At 43.8% G+C, this 20753-nt stretch overlaps 1 protein-coding gene across 3 annotated transcripts in view; it reads left to right on the forward strand.

Annotated features, from left to right (window-relative positions):
- Positions 1-1369: 1369 nt before the first annotated feature.
- HACD1 (3-hydroxyacyl-CoA dehydratase 1) overlaps positions 1370-20753 on the forward strand; it is a 151110-nt gene continuing 131726 nt past the window's right edge. Inside the window, exon 1 of one of the 3 annotated variants that reach the window (XM_029588755.1) lies at positions 1370-1709. In XM_029588755.1, the coding sequence (XP_029444615.1) occupies positions 1594-1709 (116 nt within the window). In that variant the 5' untranslated portion in view covers positions 1370-1593. Of the gene's footprint in view, positions 1737-20753 lie in introns of all 3 variants that reach the window. The other 2 variants (XM_029588754.1, XM_029588756.1) reach the window with 2 other exon arrangements.

The raw sequence follows: 20753 nt of genomic DNA on the forward strand, positions 1-20753 counted from the left end.
TTGTTTACTGGCAGCTGACGGCCAGAGAGCAGGAGATTGCGCCTGGGACCCCTGCTGGAACACCATGTACTTTAGGAAAGTTTTGGGGGGTCGGGAGGGTGGGGGATTCTAAATAATTAGATTTAAAGGGTCAGGTGGTGGGGGGGGGGGGGTTTCGGCTTGGGACAGCCGAAAAAAAAAAGTGGTCAGAACCGTGGGAAAGGAAGATTTCCCGCGGTTCTACGAAAATGATACCAGAAACGATTCCGGAACCGATTCACATCTCTATGCAGCAGTCCTATATGTTTAAATATTGTCACTGTTGTTTATTGATTTCCAACGGAGATATATATACAGTCATTATTGTGTAACAAATATAACAATGATTAAGAAGGATACATCTTTATACCTACATCCTGGATACATCCTTATACCTACATCCAGGCTGCACTTTAGCTGGGAAGCCCTGGGACAGCTTTTGCCAGGAGTCTCACAATCGGGGAAAGTCCCTGCGTGGTGCGTCCAGTCACAGGTGAGGTTTCTGTGGGTCCCAGGGAATCCCCGGTCTTTATAGTGCTACACAAACAAGTGTGTGTGCCAAGAGAAGGCAGATGTTAATCTAGGCTGGGGCAAGTCTCAGTCACGGGACGTTGGCCAGACGTCCAGTGGCATGGGTCATCCTCCCTTGCCTGTGGCAACATTCCCACCTGTATACACAACATATGCTATTCAGCACCAACAACTCTGGGTGACTGCATTACTTGGAGGGTGACATTACTTTGGGACCTTGAAACATCATAGCACATTAACACTATCTTACAAAGTGATGATACACATTAGAACATTTTAAATTGTTTTATGAGTTTTTCCTTCCACTTTTTTGTTAGTTTATGCTTTGTGTGTTTTTTTTCCCTTTTCCATTGTGGGGTTTATTTTTTTTAGATTAACTTATCTAAAACTAAGTCCAAGGCATAAACTCGATGATGTAAAGATATATAAGCTGTTGGAGGTTGCTGTAAAAGAGTGCAACATTCAACCTATTCGGATGAGAGTTATGCCCTTTCCATAACATTTTTTTTTAAGTAATAACACTTAGTTCATAAATCTAAATATATTTTTTGGGGGGTTGGGTTTATTGGTTTAGTACATTTTTAGATTAACTGCATCATATTATACAGCTCATCCGAAAGTATTCAGACACATATAGTTTAGATTTTCCTCAGACAGAACAGAATGACGCAGTCCACATTGTAAGAAATCCAGACGGGAGAAAAACTGATCTCATGACGCCATGGAATTAAGCCTGCGGCACTGCAAATAGGGGAGCATTACAGCCGAGCAATCTCCACACCCCCCTTAACCGTCAGAACGAGACCAAAGCAACCTGGGCTGGTAAATAATATTGGAGGTCATCGTTGAGTAACAAATCAGGAGCCGTCCCGAGTCACCAATCAAAACCAAAGTTTGCAGCTGAAGTTCAGGAGCGAGTGCGTTTCCAGCTGTCCTGCAAGGACGCATTGGTCGCGCTGTTTCCAGAGAGGGAACGCCGTCAGCTCCAGCTGTCAGCAGCGTTTCAAGTCATCGCCTCCCCTCCCCACCTCTTTCTCCTGAAGCATGGCGTCCAGCGAAGAGGACAGCACCGTGGAGGAGAAGGAGAACAGCAAGAAGAAACCCATCGGCGTGTTTGCAACCACATGGCTCACTTTCTACAACATTGCCATGACAGCGGGGTATGTAAACCTTTGCTGATTTCGCAGGCAAGTTGGATGTGAAACTTTCCCTCTGGTTAACACACGGCTAGCTGGATCTGCTTTTTTACCATCTAGTGATTTTCATATCCGATCCGATCTATGCAGTGAAGGATGTTGTTTAATAGGATTTTTGACAAAAGATGCCTTGAAGTAAAACAAGTGAACGTTCTCTACCAAACAACAAAAAGCAAGCTTTATTTCCGCTTCCTTTCTGAAAGATTTGGAGCCTGCTGCGTGTGTTTTTGAAGAATTCCCGACTTTTGAAAGTCGTAACTATTGAATGGACTAGAAAGGGGGAGGGCGCAGCTGGGGAGCCGGCTCGCGCCTTTGCTGGGCTTGCATTGCCTAATAGGGAGCATTACAGCAGCAGCTGCGTCACCTTTCAGTCAGGTCGTGGTTAAGTATAGCTCGAGCCAGGCATGCCGGGGGGGGGGCGGGGGACTGCTTCCCTAGGCACAATTTACTGTGGCTGAGGAGCTCCACACTCCCCGGATTTAATGCACGCTGCAGGCCCCTGGTTTTGTTTTATTTCCCATTTAGTGTTATGCTTTTGCCTCCTTTTATGCGAACAGTCTGAGTACTTCACTGCTTTCTCACTTACCACCCATTATTTCTTTTTCTCTTGTCGTCGTGTTCATCCAAATCTGGTAACTTCAGGGTTTTGTTATCTGCTTTCTTCATCAAAATTAAGATGAGTGGACCCATGTTTCTGTGACAGGGGGGGGCGCTTGTGACTTCCGGTCACAAGAAACTTTCCATGAAGTAAATGTTAAGGGAAGTCACTTAACCTCTACTTCTGGGTTATGATGATGAGTTATTGTGGCAAAAATGTAATAAAGAGTCATAGTGTATTATTTTAAGAAAGGGGGAGTCTTTATTGAGCCAGTATAGGATGGTGTTATGCACAATATTGGTGGTGGTAGTTCTTGCTGCAGAATTTTCTAAGAAGTTGATTGGGGAGGAGGGGAATATCTCAGTTTCTAGCAGGGCAGCTGATTTACTCGTTCAGTAAATTCAATTCATGGGAGGCTAGTGAACCATTACAGAGTGCTTGAAGAGGTATCTTGTAGAGGCTACCTGTGGCCCCTCACTTTAGGTTCAAGTCCCCACCCCTAGCAACAGTTATGTCCCATCTGATTCAGCCCCCTAAAGGTGCAGTAGTTGGAGAATCTGGAGGCAAGATCCCCTGTGTCTTTTTTAGGGAGGGTAACTTGAATCACAAATGCCGCTGCTCTTGGGCTAGATATGTAAAAGTTTGAGGCCATCAAAGTCTGTTTAATTATCCTCATTCCTTACCCTTTCAGAGTTTAGGAATGCCTAGAGATTAACACTTGTTACCTTCTCTGAGAGCAAAAAGTGAGAAACAAGAGAGGCCAGGGAGACAATGAAGCAACAGGAAAGTATTGCTAGAAATTGTTTTGTAGTCACTGCCTAGAAGACTCATATTTGGGGGGAGGGGAGTTGGTCCAAAAAATTCTGTTCTAGCTACACCTCTGGGCTCTTGGCTAGCCTACTGCCTAGAGCAGTGGTTCTCAACCTTTATAGTTCTGTGACCCTTTTAATACAATTCCCCACTATGTGGCGACCCCCAACCATAAAATTATTTTCGTTCATAGGCCTAAGTAACTGTACTGTATATACCGTATTTTCCGGCGTATAAGACGACCCCCAACTTTTACAGTTAAAATATAGAGTTTGGGATATACTCTCCGTATAAGACTACCCCTCTTCCAACATTTACAGCAGGAGGGAGTGACTCGAGGAGTGAGGGCGCGCTGCCCGATTGGCCGGTGCTGGGCAAAAGGGGCTTGCTTTGGCAAGCCCCTTTTACCCAGCACCGGCCAATCGGGGAGTGAGGGAGCGCAGATTGAACTTTTTTTTTACTGCATCCGGTGAGGGGAGAGAGTGACTCGAGGAGCGACAAAAAACCCATATTTCCGATGGTCTCTTAGGCCAGTGGTCCCCAACCTTTTTTGCACCAGGGACCGGCTTCAAGCAAGACCATTTTTCCATGGCCCGGCAGGGCGGGGTAGGGGTGGGGCTTTGGTCATTTGGGGGCAGGGTTATGGATGGGGTTGGATTTTAGTGCACACTTATCATTTAATTATGACATTTATGTGACTCAACTCACCATAGGTTCTCACATGCATGGCACACTGACCCATGATCGTCACGGGGCTAGATGTAAAAAGTACAGTTTGTATCCACGGGAAGCCCCCTGACCCACAATAATGGATGTAAAGCAGAATTATGACATTCCCCATACAACTCACCCTACAAAAAAGATATTCTGGTTCTGGTGACATCTCAGTAACAGCAACTCAAACTCCTTCTACTTCCAGGCTCAATAGCCTTACTTAAGAAAAGACAGCAGTTTACCACCAATGCATGTCCTCTGAGAAAACACAACAAATAAGACCGATACAAACGCTTACATGCTAGCAAAATATCTCATCTCTGTAACAGACACAGAACCGACCTAACATACTCCCAGGATCTGTAGTAATGCACATAAACTAATCCGCACACAGTTACACCTGTATTATGGAATACACTCAAACAGGAGCAACCCTATCTACGAAAAGGCAACACTACAAATATTAAAATCAGGTCCTAAAAACCAATACACCTCTTATTAGGAAAACAGAACTAGCAAGCAGCTATAGATCCCCACACAGTAATGCGGGCATCCAGGACATCACTCTCTCGCACCCGTCCTTTTACATTCCAAATAAACATAACTGACAACAGATTTCTTTGGGTTAACAAGGCCGCAGCTTTAATAAAAACCTTGGAGGCCCAAGCCCCTGAGTTAACATAACAAGTGCAAATAACCAACCAACATAATCGTCCGCCACTCCTCCAGCAAGACTATCCACGCCAGCCACACGGCTCGTCCCTCGGCCCACACCGAGTTCCAGACTCCCGCCGCCTGCCAGCAAGGAGCCAACCCGGTAGACCCCCGCCGCCAGCCAGCAAGATGCCAGGCCAGGTGACTCCCGCCGCCTGCCAGCAAGGAGCCTGCCACCGACAACTACCCCAGTTGTCCGCCATTTTCAAGTTGCCACATAAAACCATCTATCAGATACCCCATGTATAAGCTGTATCGGCTCGGGCCTTCCGCACACCTGCCTTCCCTCACCGCTGCGACAGCAAGACACAACACCAGTTACAAGCAAAACAATAGAAGGGCAGGTGGGAGGGAAAACGGCCTGCCGGCTCTCGGGGCAGTCGCAGCACAGTGCAAAGGCTGTCGGCGCGCCTGCCTCGAAACTCCTCCCCCTGAGACTTGCTCCTGTGCTCGCCGGCCAATCCTGGCCGGCCAGCACCTCTGCCACTCCGAACCTGCCAATCCCAGCTCACTGGCAGCAGGCAAACTTTCCCCGCTGCACCCCTCCCATCTCTCTGACCCTAGCCTGACCTAACCGCCTTCCCCTCCCCTCTTTTACCACGCGGTATCCCCGCGGGTCTAGGCCAGCTCTCCCGAGCGTGCCTGGGCCCGCATTATCTTGGCCAACCCGACACAGGGTTGGGCTGACCTCCCGAAATAATTGTAAAACTATACTAATAAGCAGAATAAATGTTTCAAAACAGCTATGAACAGAATAACATCCAACAATTAAAAACTCATAAAAACTATTAAACATTCTCCAAACACCAATAAAATATTTCAAAAAAGCAGACATCACACAATTAAAATGGCAGTCAAGAAAAATAAACTTAAAAAGCCACCTTTACTTACCCCCTCCAGCAGCTCTCCTACTCCCCTTCCCTGCAGGCCGTGGCACACACCAGAAGCAGCAGTAGAAGCTAAGCTCTATACTTATGGTCCTCTTCCTTAGTGCCCATGTCTCTCACACACACACACCATACCAGTCATGCCCCCATGACCAGTTTCTGTCTCTCACACACCAATCATCTCCCAAACAGTCTTTGGCACACACACACCAGTCACCTTCCTGAACAGTTTCTCTCATGCCATACACACACACACACAGGCTTCCCACTCCCGTGTTCTACTTACATATATGGGCTTCCCACTCCCATGTTCTCTTTCAGATATACAGGCTTCTCCCTCCCATGCTGTGTCTCACACATACCCAGGTTTCTCACTCTCATGCTCACTCTCTTCACATGCACAGGCTTCTCATTCCCATAATCACTTTCTCTCTTACACACACACCAGTCTCTCTCATTTCCATGCTCACTCTCCACGTGCACAGGCTTCTCATTCCCTGAATCATATTCTCTCACATTCACACACACCAGTCTCTTTCTCTCACACACTGTCACCTTACCAAGCAGTCTCTCTCTCTCATGCATGCACACTCACCCAGGTTTCTCACTCCCATGCTTTCTTTCACCCCCACAACACCAGGCTTCTTACGCCCATGCTTTCCCACATACCCAGATTTCTCACTTCCATGCTTTTTCTCTCTCACACACACACACACATCAGTCACCTCCCTGACTAATGTCTCACATTCTCACATACACATCAGTCATCTCCTTGAGTAGTCACTTTCATTGTCTCTCACATACACACACATCAGCTCTCTGACCAGTCAATCACACACAGGCTGGCTGGCTGCTTCTCTCTCTTTCTCTCACTCACTTCCTCTTCTTCCCCCCCCCCCCCCCCCCGGAGCACAAATGGGAGCTGCAGCAGCCTCCTCCTCCAGCCCCCGCAGGCCAAGAAAGAAGAATCCCATTGGCCGCGGGAGGCTCCTGCTGCTGTCTCCTTTCTCGATTACCAGCTGCTTCAATTGCTCGGGGACCGACGCTGCAGCCGCCGCTGCTACTTTTATCACGCGGCACGGCTCTTTCTCCTTCCCGCGCACCGCTCCGTGTATCACTTCCTGTTCCGGGTCACGGGGGGGGGGGGGGGCAGGCGCGGGAAGAAGAAAAGGCCAGCCGCAGGTGCCACAGCTTCTTCTAGCATCGCTGCCGTTCCCACTGGGCTTGAACGTGCTGACAGCCCGGCGGCAGCGGGAGAGACCGGGAGCACGCGACACACCTGCCGGTGCTTGGCGGCGCTGCGGACCGGCAAAAAACTCCCACGGCCCGGTCCCGGTCCGCGGACCGGTGGTTGGGGACCCCTGCCTTAGGCGACCCCTAGCAAATCGTCATTCGACCCCCAAAGGGGTCGCGACCCCAGGTTGAGAACCGCTGGCCTAGAGGCAATCCAGAAGGGGTATGGACCCATATTAGCTGTGTGGAAATACTTTGGTAAGTGAATGAGTTGAATTGAATGGACTATGGCTGAGAAGAATTATGTGAGTAATGAATTTCATCTTAACAGGAAGAATGAGAGGTTTTTTTACCTTTTTTTTTTTTTATTGCTATTCAAGTGAAGATTTGTAAGGAGAGTGACTTGAGGTTGCTGCAATATCAATGCTGTGAACCCTAATTAAATTGTTGAGTTGTAATATTAATCTCAGACTGCTGGAAACCCCAGAAAATAAACTTTTGTCGAAAATGCTTGTAGTATGAAACTTTTTTTTTTTTTTTAATCAAAGTTTGGGTTTGACAGAGGCAGCTTTCAGTGAGGGAAGAGTGGGAGTTTGAAGGTTTTTGTATTTTAAGGAGTGTAGTCAGAGAGGTCACAGAGGGGCAGTAAGTATTTTATTTTTTAGTTATCTATCCAACACAAGCAATACAACTCTTGCTTCTGTGCCAGGTTCACTAAACCATCTGTTCAACAACAGTTTTCTTTTGTTTTTGTTTTTTTGTTTTGTTTTTTTTTTTTTTAATCCACAGAGACCGGTGCTTAGCTCACAAACAGGTATCAGACCCTCTCATTTTATGTGCGCTTAAAGGGGCATTTATGTTTAAATGCAGAAACAATAATATATTACAATTCTAACTGAAGAAAATATGATCACCTGTACTTAATAAAGAAATGATGGCAAAAAAGTACCAAACTGCCCATCTAGTCTGCCCAGCCATCTTATGGTAGTATCTGCTGTACCGTACAGGGCACCCCCATAGTTATCAGTTCCCACACTGTAGAACTCGGGGGCCCTTGTTGGTTGCTGTCTGAGTCCAATTCCCTGTTATCTCTTGCTGTTGAAGGGGGAGCAATGATGGAGTTGCATATATTTATTTTATTTATTTATTTATCGAGTTTTATATACCGTCATTCGGTTTCGCCATCATAACGGTTTGCAAGTTTCTATTGGAGCGGAATATTATTTTTTTACAGAGGTCATATTAAAAGTAAGATAACTTTTAGGTAGGAGGGTTACAGTTATGGTCAGATTTGATGAGTAAATCAAAAAGGTATCATATGAGTATAGTGAGGTCCATCCAGGAGGTATGTTGTGAGGGGGGCGTATGTTTGTCATTGTGTGTCCTGGCTGGTAGGCTTTGGTGAACAGCCAGGTTTTCAGTTCCTTCTTGGATGTTTTTAAGTTGGGTTGTAATCTTAGTTCGGTCGGAAGTGTGTTACATAGTTTGGGGCTGGCTAGAGAGATTGCTCTTTCTCGGACTGATGTAAGTTGTTCTGTTTGAATTTATTTATCGCGTTTTATATACCATCGTTCGGTTTCGCCATCACAATGGTTTACAAAGTTTCGATGTTTAACAGAGTTTCAAAAGGTTCATATGGTTGTTAACATAGATATTATATTTTTATCACTTCAGTTCGTAGGTTAGTCTGTACAAGATTTGGTTCAGTGTTATGTTATCATCGTGTATTGGTTTCACAAGTTTGCCTAGTGTTATTAGGCGGGAGTGGTGTTTTAGAGTCGATGGGTGAGTTGGTAGGCTTTGGTGAACATCCAGGTTTTTAGATCTTTTTTGAAAGTTTTTTTTAATTTTCTTGTGTTCTGAGTTCGATTGGGAGGGTGTTCCAGAGTTTAGGGCTTCCTATTGAAATTGCTGTCTTTTGAGTTGAGGTGAGTTGTTTAGGACGAGCAGGTGGAATCTTTAATAGTCCTTTATTTGCTGATCTGAGATTTCTGTTTGGAGAATGCAATTTTATGGATGAACTTAGCTAGTTTGTTGGTTTTACATATAGTATTTTGTATTCGATCCTAAATTTTATTGGGAGCCAGTGTAGTGATATAAGTGTAGGAGTAATGTGATCATGTTTTTAGATCCAGTGAGTATTCTTGCAGCTGCGTTTTGTAGGATTTGGCGTGGTCGGATGGTGTTAAGCGGTGTTGAATAGTAGGGAGTTACAGTAGTCCAGGTTGGAGAAGATGAGTAGTTGAAGGACTGATCTGAAATCGTTGAGGGAGAGGAAAGGTTTTAATTGACGCAGTGTTAGGAGTTTGTGATATCCGTCTTTGATTTTAGTTGTGATGTGGTTCTTGAAGGAAAGTTCCTTGTCAATTTATTACTCCAAGTTTGCGGGCATGATTGACCGGAGAGAGTGCCATTTTTTGGTTCATTAGGTTGAGTGGTGGAAGTTGAGGAGTGTTGTTTTTTCTATCCAGTATGATTATTTTAGTCTTATCGAAGTTTAGGATGAGTTTCATGTTGGTTAGTAGTTGTTTTATATTATTTAGGTAAGTGGCTGCCTTACCAATTAACAAACCCATGGACAAAAGACCCCCAGGACACCGTCCATGTGGAAATTGCTCCGTTTGCGCTGTGAACATGAAGGTTACTAGCTTACAGATCCCAGGAATGAGTAAAGAATTTAAATTAAAATCATTTACTAACTGCAAAACAAAAGGGGTAGTGTATTTGGCACTCTGCAGTTGTAACAAAGCCTATGTGGGCAAAACAATCAGACAATTTAATAAATGTATTATTGAACACAAGAGCAGTATTAAAAGAAGAATAGAGTCAAGACCGCTAGTCCAACACACAATACAAATGAATCATAATTTTAATGATTATAAATTTTGTGTGATTCAATAATTAATTCCAAACTGGCGAGACGGTGACCTGGACAATTTGCTGTTACAATTAGAGTAGAAATACATTTTTGAATTTAAAACTATGGAACCCAATGGGTTAAATTTAGAAATTGACTATTCCGTTTTTTTTTTATGATTAATACAGCTTACACTGCTGCTTACTTCATGATTTTACTTGTCTATGAGTTATTTTGTTTTTTAAAAAGAAAGCTGGTGCACATTTTTTCATTTTTCCAATGTTTTTTACTTTTTACTGTAGCATTTTATTTATATTTTAATACACAGTGAGGTTTTATTAATAACCTGTTTTTTTAATATTTTAATTTTCAAATTTTATATTTCATCACATGGTCCTTTTTGTATTCGTTTATAAGTTATGGCTTTTAATTTGTGTCTTGATGTTTTTAGTTTTTTAGGTCTGATTTTTACATTTATTTTTAGCTATTTGTCCCGCTTTGTATTTTAGTTACTGCAGGTTCTACATACGGGTTTCTCTTGGCCACTCCCCCCTGCTGTGATTGATAGCTTTTTTGGCGCATTTTTTCAATGCATTTAAATGATACATCGGCATCACAAAGCTTTTACTGTCCTTGCTTAAACCTGAGCGGAGACGATACTCTATTACTTGACTCACCAATGTAACTCACAACGGGCCTCATTTTCTAAAGTATCGCAGGCCTGCGGTACTTTAGAAAAATGTGGTAATGAGGGGTGGGGGGCTGAAACAGGGGGGGCGGTCCTGCGCTAGCCGGCAGCGATCGCACCTCCGCGGTGCGATTGCTGCCAGCGTCGCGCCCAATAACTACAGTCGGGGCGTCACCGGGGCCGACCCTCGGCCCCGGTGACGCCCCGACTCCTCCTCTTCCGGGGCCGACTTCGCCCTGATGACGCTAGCGCCAATGCGCTAGCGTTAGAAAATGAGGCCCAATATGTATATCTGGGAAGCAGTTTTAAACCTTAAATATGTTGATTATCTTTGCGCTGAATTTTTCTCTTCTTCCTTTTTTTCTCTTTGGCGTCCGCTCTTGAGTCCAGATGCTGCGTCCCGCAGTGCTTAATTCAATATGTGCCCGGGCATATGCAAGATATATTAGAAACTATGATATATGTTTATTAAGTAATGCTGAACTTTACCTATAATTTCTTGGTATTTCTCATCGCCCTATGCTTAATAAGAGCGGAACTACTCGTGATTTTCCTTAGAACAGGTTTCTTCACGGCCGCTAGCTTGGAATTGAGATTAGAGTTTTTGCATTGGTTTTATTTCACATATGTAATGTGGTTGGCGCTATTTCTTTATTTTTTAACTTTTAATTTTTTTTTATCTTGTGGTCTCCTTTTGTGCCCCGATGACGCCATGTGTAGTGCTAAGTGTGCCTGCAAAAATTTTTTAAAAAAAAAGGGAAGATAAACATTCATTCGTAGCTGTGGTAACACTGTAACTAAACATTGAGTGTTTCAGCAATTAATTTACCACAACCCCTTGGCGTTTGTTTGAACCTCGGTATGAATAAGAGCGGGAGCTCTGGTGTTGGTCCCTTGAGCTGGCCCATCTATATATATATATTTTTACACAACCTTTTATATTTATTTCGTGCTAAGCCAACAGATTTGTGCCGCTTAATCTCAACAAAATTTTCATATATTAGATAGACCATAGAGCCTCATGGGTCTTTAAAAATATTTTCATTTACAATATTTATTTTATTACTTTTTAATTTTTATTTTATTATTATTTCCTCATTGTATATTATTTACAGACCTCCAGATTATCGGATATTTTGTGCCCTAATTCACCCATACATATTGGGGCGGATTTTAAATGCCCTACGCGCGTAAATCCGGCCGGATTTACACGCGCAGGGCCCTCACGCGCCAGCGGCCTATTTTGCATAGGCCGCTGGCGCGCGCAGAGCCCTGGGACACGCGTAAGTCCCGGGGCTTTGTAAAAGGGGCGTGCCCGGAGCGATGCAGCGTTTTGGGGGCGGCGACGTGGGCGTGGTTTCAGCCCGGGGGTGTTCCGGGGGCCTCCGAGGCCTGTTCCCTCCGAGGCTGCTCCGATTTCAGAGCGGCCTCGGAGGGAACAGGCAGCGCGCGCTGGGCTCTGCGCGCACAGGTTGCACAAATGTGCACCCCCTTGCTCGTGCCAATCCCGGATTTTATAAGATACGCGCGTATCTTATAAAATCCAGCGTACTTTTGTTCGTGCCTGGTGCGCGAACAAAAGTACGCGATCGCGCAAATTTTTAAAATCTACCCCATTGTGACTATCTTTATACAGGTAAATCTTATATAAAATAAACTTATATAAACTTATATAAACTATATAAACTTATATAAACTTATATAAACTTATATAAACTTATAAACATATAAACTTATAAACTTATAAAATAAACTTATATAAAATAAAACTTATATAAAAATAATATACAATGAGAAGTCGGAAGCAGGCCAACAAAGGAAGTACTAACATTTAAATCCAAAAATCAGCGCGAATCGGAAGCCAGGTAAGAGCCCCCTTTAAATACAGGGCTCTCCCGGCCAGCATTCCTTTCGCCGCTCACCTCCTCCAGCTGCAACCAGCCCTCCAGCTCAGCGCCGCCCCGCTAGGGACTCAAGCCCCGCTGACCCGATCGAACGCAGCTGTCTGCCTCCGAGCCGCGACCATGTGACCCCGAAGTGGCTTCCCCACCCAATCAGAAGCCAGAAGTCGGAAGCAGGCCAACAAAGGAAGTACTAACATTTAAATCCAAAAATCAGCGCGAATCGGAAGCCAGGTAAGAGCCCCCTTTAAATACAGGGCTCTCCCGGCCAGCATTCCTTTCGCCGCTCACCTCCTCCAGCTGCAACCAGCCCTCCAGCTCAGCGCCGCCCCGCTAGGGACTCAAGCCCCGCTGACCCGATCGACGAACGCAGCCGTCTGCCTCCGAGCCACGCCCACAGGAGATACTTGGCCTATCAGAGGGCACTAAAAAAGCCCTTAAATTCTCGGCGCAGCCTCCTGGCATCACGCGCCAGGCGTCGCGCGCCCGAAGGAGCGCGACCTAAGGGGCCTGCCCCTTAGTGCGCTCCTTTGTGCCGCTCCTTTGACCTCCCAGCGTGAACCACTGGACAGCACGAATCCACCTGTGACGCAAACCATCAACCCCAAACACCCTCACAGCGGCTGGATAGCCCGTCTTTCGCCCAGGGGATTTGTTCCAGTCTCCAGGCCCGGAACCTCTGCTGCCCATCTATCAATTGAATGGATCACCCCAACATGTGAGCTACCTATCTGTACTACTACCATTATTTTCTGCTACTACTGCATACTGGGACATTTTGTTTGTGCTTGTGCATTCTGCACACTGGGACATATTTGCCATATTTGCCTCACTATTTGCTGTATTTACTATTCTTGCCTTATTTGCCTTATTACTACTGCACACTGGGACATATTTTCTTTATTTGCCTTATTAGTGAAACCGTTACCATCTTATGTGAAATGTGCCATTTGTCTATCCCTATCACTTACCACCCCCACCTGCGTAAAATCTACCCCATACATACTCACCCCCCTATTTCCCGTAAATCCTTAATCCCTATCATGATCTCTCCCTTCACCCAATTTCTAGGTCTTGCAACCCTAGCTATTACCCTAATCAACGTACAATCTATACTCAAAAAGGCTCCCATCCTCCACGACCTCCTCTCAGATGACAATCCTGACATATGCGCCATGACAGAATCATGGCTAAAAGACTCAGACCACGTCTTTCTTAACCAGCTACCCCACCAAAACTTTTAACATTTTTTCTATCCCCAGGCCTAAGAAAAGAGGTGGCCCTACACTGAAATCTCTAGACCTCACATCCACCTCGGAAATAGAGTCTATCCTAAAAAAGATAAAACCAGCTTCTCACATAGCGGACACAATCCCCACAAAAACCCTCCTCTCCATGCCCACCTCTATTGCTAAATCCCTAGCTGACATAATCAATTGCTCATTGTCATCTGGCTTAGTCCCAGACCCACTCAAAATAGCTGTCGTCAAGCCCCTCCTCAAAAAACCCTCCCTTAACCCCTCTGACCCTGCAAACTATCGTCCTATATCCAACCTGCCTCTCATTGCCAAAGTACTCGAGAAGGTAGTCAATGCTCAATTATCTGACTTCCTCGAGGATCACCACATCTTACATCCATCCCAATTTGGATTCCGTAAGGAGCGTAACACTGAAAATCTCCTGCTAGCCATCACCAACACCATCCTCATAGGTATGGGCCAAGGGACATCTTTTCTCCTCGCCATCCTTGATATCTCAGCTGCCTTCGACACGGTCAATCATCAAATCCTACTTTCCCTCCTAGCAGAAATAGGCATCGCAGGCACTGCATTATCTTGGTTCTCCTCATACCTCTCCCACAGAGAATACATAGTGAAAATTGACAAAGCTGAATCTTCTCACATTTCTCTCACACAAGGAGTTCCCCAGGGGTCCTCACTCTCCTCTACCCTCTTCAATATTTATATACTGCCCCTGTGCCACCTCCTCGCCGACCTAGGATTGAACTTCTTCTTATACGCCGACGACGTTCAAATCCTCATCCCCATCAAAAACACACTAAAAGAAACCCTCCAACTCTGGGACTCCTATCTTACAGCCATCAACTCACTTCTATCCAACCTCCACCTTGCTCTTAATGCCTCAAAAACTGAGATACTCATTATATCTAATCAACCTGAACTTACATCCCCCAATAACATACTCTCTCCCCCCGCTACACCACTGACTGTTAGAGACCTTGGTATTGAACTAGACCAGCGCCTCGATTTCAAAGCTCATATTAAATCCCTTTTAAAGGGGGGCTTTTACAAACTCCACATCATGAAAAAGCTTAAACCACTGCTCCACACACAAGATTTCCGACTAGTCCTGCAGACCACTATCCTCTCCAAAGTGGACTACTGCAATTCCATCCTCCTTGGCCTCCCAGAGTCCACCATCAAACCCCTACAAATCCTACAGAACGCCATGGCGAGAATTTTAACTAACACCCGAAAAAGAGACCACATCACCCCCATACTTAAGGACCTCCACTGGTTACCCATCACCTTCCGTATACAGTATAAAACCCTCACCATCCTTCACAATCTGCTCTACAGAACCAACCCCTGGCTCAAGGACTCGCCTCACTTCCGCATAACCAACCGTCCAACCAGATCCTCCCTCGCAGGTACCTTACAGACCCCCTCCCTCAAAATTGCTCACCTCACCTCCACGAGAGAAAGGGCCTTTACCATAGCGGGCCCTACACTCTGGAACTCCCTTCCCACCTTTCTCCGCCTTGAACCCTGCCTGGCCACCTTCAAAAAAGGTATAAAAACTTGGCTTTTCAGAAAGGCCTATCCTGAAACCAACCAAACCTAGATGCACCCCTAGTACCCCTCTCCTTGTCTACTCCCCCCCTCCCCCCTTATCCTAAGGCAATATCTCATTGCCATCCCCCCTCCGCCCCTCCCTTTATCGTACTGCAATTTACAAAATTATACAGTTAAACTGAGGTAAACAATCTTACTTTAGTTGCAACCACTGTAAATAGATCCTTCTGTAAATAAGTTCCTGCTATTTTAACAGTTGTTCTTATATTCTCCATTCCATGCTACCTATCTTTTCCCTCCTCTCCTGTCTCCCTCACCCCTCTCCTCTTTCTCGCCTGCTCCCACCCCCCTTCCCCTGTTCATTGTAATTTCCTCCTTTTGAGTTAATTGTAAACCGGCGTGATGTGCCATACGAACGTCGGTATATTAAAAAGTTGTTAAATAAATAAATAAATAAACTTGAGACTTGCCCTAAGAAATTCAGGCAGAAACTTAAGACTTGGCTATTCACACACACACTTACGCATAATACCTACACCGCCCCACACACTCGCCCTCCCTTCTCCTCCCTTTCTCCCCCCCCTCCTGGTCCCCTCCCTACATATTTGTATAGAATGCTCTGCTTATCCCTCACCCTGTTATATTCCCCCTCTCTTCCTCCTTCTCACCCCCCTCTCCTCTCCTGTATATTTACCCCCCCACCTCTTCAGCCCTTAGCCCCCCTCCCCACTGTACATTGATTGTATATCATTTTGTTTTTATGCATCTAACCTTATTCTGCATTTATTGCCTGTTCACCATTTCCTCTGTCTACCCTACCCCTTCCCCCTTCTTCCCTTTTCCTCCCCTTAGTTCTATTATCAGTTACACTGTAAAGCCCCGTTGGCTGATTTCTTGTTGTATGGAAACAGACGTGATATTTTCTTAACGAATGTCGGTATATAAAAAACTTTAAAATAAAAAGTATTTTTGATTTCTTTTTGTGTTACCATGTTTTAAAGTAATTTTTATTTTTTATGTTTTATTTTAAATGATTGATTTTTGATTGTCATTTGTATGTCCTGTATTGTTTATTTTTATTTATTTAGTCAGATTTATATACCGACTTTCAAATTCATATCAAGTCGGTTTACAATAGCAAGATCAAAAACAATCAAATCACTAAACACATTACATACATTAACACCCAATACTTCCTAAATTAGTTACTATCCTATTACAGTAATTGCAATTCCCTATTCTTATCACAATTTAAAAAAAATATCATAAATTGATTTTAAACATTAATTTTAAAAATTAAACATAAATAACCATAATAAAACATGTTAAGTAAAAAGCACCAAACTTAAAACCTAAAATAAACCGCACTGTAGTTAGTCAACTGAATAGATCGAAGGCAGCCAGATTCCAAGGAGTATCAATCAACATGATTAAAAGCCTGATCAAACAACCAGGTTTTTATCATTTTTTTGAAACTCTTAATATTTTTCTCAGTACGAATGGAAACTGGCAATGAGTTCCACAGCTTTGGTCCAGCCAATGACTGACTTCTCACTAACTGAAACAAGATGGGTCAATTTGGGAGAAGGTATTGTCAACAAAGCCTGTCCTAAAGATCTAAGATTACGAGTTGGAACATGAATGCAAAGCATTCAACCATTCAGTATTGTGGCCATAGATTGTGAATTCAAGTGAGACATTTGTTTACTTTGTTTATTTGTTACTTTTAGCCCCTGAGGCAGCCTGAGTCAGGCACATGTACAAAATTTATGTCTCCATTCAAATAAAGCTCATACTTGGACTATCTTTTAACATCTAATTCACATTGTTGCCGCAACGGCTTTGTTAGATAGCCAAGGACATCCACATTCTCCAAATCATGGAATCTGGGTACTGTTGTATTTCTCCCTGCTACCCTTTCCTCTGCATCCATCTTCCTTGGTGCAGTTTCGCCGGCAAGTGCAATCACTTCATTAGCAAACAATAGAGCCAGTCTCTGCATCTCAGCATGGACGGAGTTTCTACTCCCAATAGTTCCTCGGACTCACGAAATTGGGAGGATTGAGGCCCATTCTGGATCTGTGACCCTGTTACGGGTTCAGACTGTGCACACTTGTATCCTGCCCAGGGGCTCTGACCTGGGGGGCTAATCTCATATAAACACACACAATTACTGGGATTATACCTGGAGGCTTGAACCCAGGAGCTTATCCCCAGCACAAAGAGCCACACCTAAACTTTGATTCAGTACATCATGGTTCCAGGTAAGAAAGGAAAGGTTTTGTTTTTTTTTTTCATTTGAGCAATAGGAGGATAGAACAAATAAAATCAGATCGTATAGAAGTAGTAATGGTAGATAATAACAATTGCTACATAGAAAAAGCTTACATTTCCAAAGGATCCGCCATATCATCCCATCCAGGGCTTTTTCTCCTCTCTTTTTCACTGTCTCTCCTTATACACTACAAATGCTTGTGGAAAAAGCAATGCTCCCTCCCTCTGAGTTCTTATCAAATTTCAGACACAGCTGTGTGGCCTTCACTTTCTCTCTTAGGCTTTAGTATAAGTTAATTGCTAGTTTTCTGATGGTAGACTAGACTTAGTAGAATAACTAAATAAACAAACTCTTGTCTTTTCGTAAACATTTCACAGTCCAAGACAGACTAATCTGCGTCTGGCTGAAAACTCTGAATCCATACGGCCTATCCTCTCTATACATTCTCAGTAAAAGTAACAAAAAATGACTCCAACAGACCCTTGAACGGACTACTTCGGGAGGAATGCGACATTAATTCCCTCAGCACTATTCTCCTTTTCATCCAAGAGCAGGAATGGTTGTATGCTCTTGGTCGGAAGGATATGAGGAAAACCTCCTTTAAAAATCAAGGCCTCTGGTCCATCTCCTTACTTAGAAGTAATAAAGATCACACTCAAGTCTTCTGCAATAAGTAATTATCTTTTATTAAAGTTGTGTATGTAGAGAAGTATGCCAGAAGTAAGATGTATCACAGTTCTGACTTTGACAGGAACAAACCTTTATTCTCACTAGAGTATAATCTAAAAATGGTTAGTTTCTTCTTGCACAATTAAATACCTTTGGCCTACTCTGATCTCTAAATTGCATAAACTTAAAACAAAGCTTTTTCTAATCACCACAGATACAGTCCATATACCCATCTGTCCTTTCCATTGGCACTACCTTCGCTTCAAGGTGGATTCTTCCCATTACCAGTATAAGGTTCTCTTGTTTTGCCTTATTGGCAGCTCTTAGGGCTTTTCCCAAAGGTTTTACAGTAGTAGCCGCATGCCAGCATCACCACGGGATTCACATTTTAAATTTGGGTCTTTCTGCTCAAGTTTGGGAATAAAATCCATTGGAGCATGGATAGGCTTGCATCAGGAGGGAGCATTTCTGATGGCGGATTGAGTGTCTGCATAGGAGCAATATCATGATATACTGCTGATCTTAGTGTGCAACAGAGCAGTTCTCATTGTGTCAGGTCATATGGTGACTACCACTGCACATGGCCCTGCTGACCCACCTCTATGTCAGTTATCTACACTGTGGTCTCAGATCTCAGTGGACTTGGCTGACCCAACCTTTCTTCACCGCTGTCCAGGTTTCCAAAGTGACAGTTATGCTGGTGGTAAAACCCTCATGCACTTCAAATCTCACTAGCGACAGATACTCCTTGAAAGGAGGTGGCATTCACACAAGTTCATTCCGGTCCAAGGACACCTGATCTCATGAGGAGAACCTCTGTTAGATCAATCTTCTGGAATTAAGGACTATCAGATAGATACTACTCCCTATTGACATTCTTATCTCCTTCAAGGGATGAACATCTTAATTCAAACAACCTACCAGGTATCTACATTTTATGTCAGGAAACAGGGAGGAACAAAATCATGACCTCTGTTCATGGAAGCATTAGATATTCAGGAGGGCGCAACTGGATCACCTCAGCATAGTATTCAGACTGCATGAGTGTTTTTTGCGGCAATTAGCAGCCGACGAACTATATGACCTAGGGGGTTGATTTGACCTGTTTCATCTGAGTGAGACTGAAAACTGGATCAATTTTTCCTCTATTCTATCCAGTAATCTCAGACTGGCTCAGGGTGCATTCCTCTGGTCGGGAGACAAGCCTCATGGATTAGTAATCTATTATACCTAATGTATTTAATGTATTAAATACATGTATTAAATACATTAGGTATAATAGATTACTATTATATTTAATGTATTTATCCTATGTATTAATTTTAATATATTCTTCTTATTTCTATCTTTCATTTTTCCTCTCCCTCCCCTTCCCTGTTTGCATTCCCTGCTCCATTTTTTCTTTGTTATAATCTCCTAATGTCCTTAAGTTGAATATTAATTGTAAAGCTCTGCCGCTATTTTCTATCTGTTCCAGCACTGCTGCTAAAGTTTTGTTGAATGTGAACCGACATGATGTTACTAAACGAATGTCGGTATATAAAGAACCTCAAATAAATAAATAAATAAATGGATGCTTTTGCTGCCAGATAGTACTCACTTGATTCATATAGCTTCAGCGTGGTGCAGACAGACATGGCTTGCATATCTCATACAAGTTTTCCACAGTACCCCCATATATTTGGGGACAGACTCTATGTTGTTAACTTAGAATGCTATTACTTTGAGATACCCTTTATCTTTTTTGTATACTTCAGGAGATTTGTCAGTGAATCTACTCTACTTTTTATTTCTTTGTAAGGTGGTGGATTTTTATTTTGTTCTCCTGTGATGCTGCTGTCATCAGCTTTAACTGAATGTTTTGCAGCCAATGCATATGAGGGTTCATAAACATATGGTTAGAAATGCAACTGTTAATTTGAAATACTAATGTATTATATTTGCATCCTGTGGCGATTTATTTTTAACAGCAGTGATAATTTTGTCCAAACTTATGTGCATCAGAAGTGGCTAATGTCTGTTGAGTGGAACTTGTTTTGGAATTAGTATTATTGGAAGGCCACCTGCCAATTCTGTTCATATCTTTGAAGTGCTCCAGCAAGTTTATTTTAAATGGCTCAGGCTTTCTTTTTTTTTTTTTTTTAATATGGTTAGTGTTGCAGGCTACATATTTTTGTAGTCCTCTCTGAACTGCTTCAATCCTCTGTGTCCTTTTGAAGATAAGGCCCCAAGACTGAACAGAATGCTCAAAGTGGAGCCTCACTAATGACCCATAAAAGCAACATTACCTCCTTTTTCCTATTTCTACTTTTGCAACTGTGTGCAGGGGGCTATGCATGTGTGAGAGAGAGCAGTAGCCTGTGTGGGTGTATGTGTGAGAGAGCCTGTGTGATGGTGTGCGAGAGCAAAAGGGAGCATAAGTGTGAGAGAGGTATAGAGGGAACCTTACAGGCCGATACAGTACAGTGCGCTCCAACGGAGCGCACTGTTAGCCTGCTCTTGGATGCGCGTTTTCCCTTACCCCTTATTCAGTAAGGGGAGGAAAACGCGCGTCCAACCCGCAGCACCTAATAGCGCCCTCAATATGCAAATGCATGTTGATGGCCCTATTAGGTATGCGCGCGGGATACAGAAAGTAAAATGTGCAGCCAAGCCGGACATTTTACTTTCCGGCGCTGGGAAAGTGTACAGAAAAGCAGTAAAAACTGCTTTTCTGTGCACCCCCCGACTTAATATTATAGCGATATTAAGTCGGAGGTCCCGAAAAGTAAAAAAAAGAAAAAAATTTGAATTTGGCCCGCGGCTGTCGGGCCGAAAACCGGACGCTCAATTTTGCCGGCGTCCAG

The sequence above is a fragment of the Rhinatrema bivittatum genome, chromosome 2 (genome assembly GCF_901001135.1).
Source record: "Rhinatrema bivittatum chromosome 2, aRhiBiv1.1, whole genome shotgun sequence".
Taxonomy (NCBI): Eukaryota; Metazoa; Chordata; class Amphibia; order Gymnophiona; family Rhinatrematidae; genus Rhinatrema; species Rhinatrema bivittatum.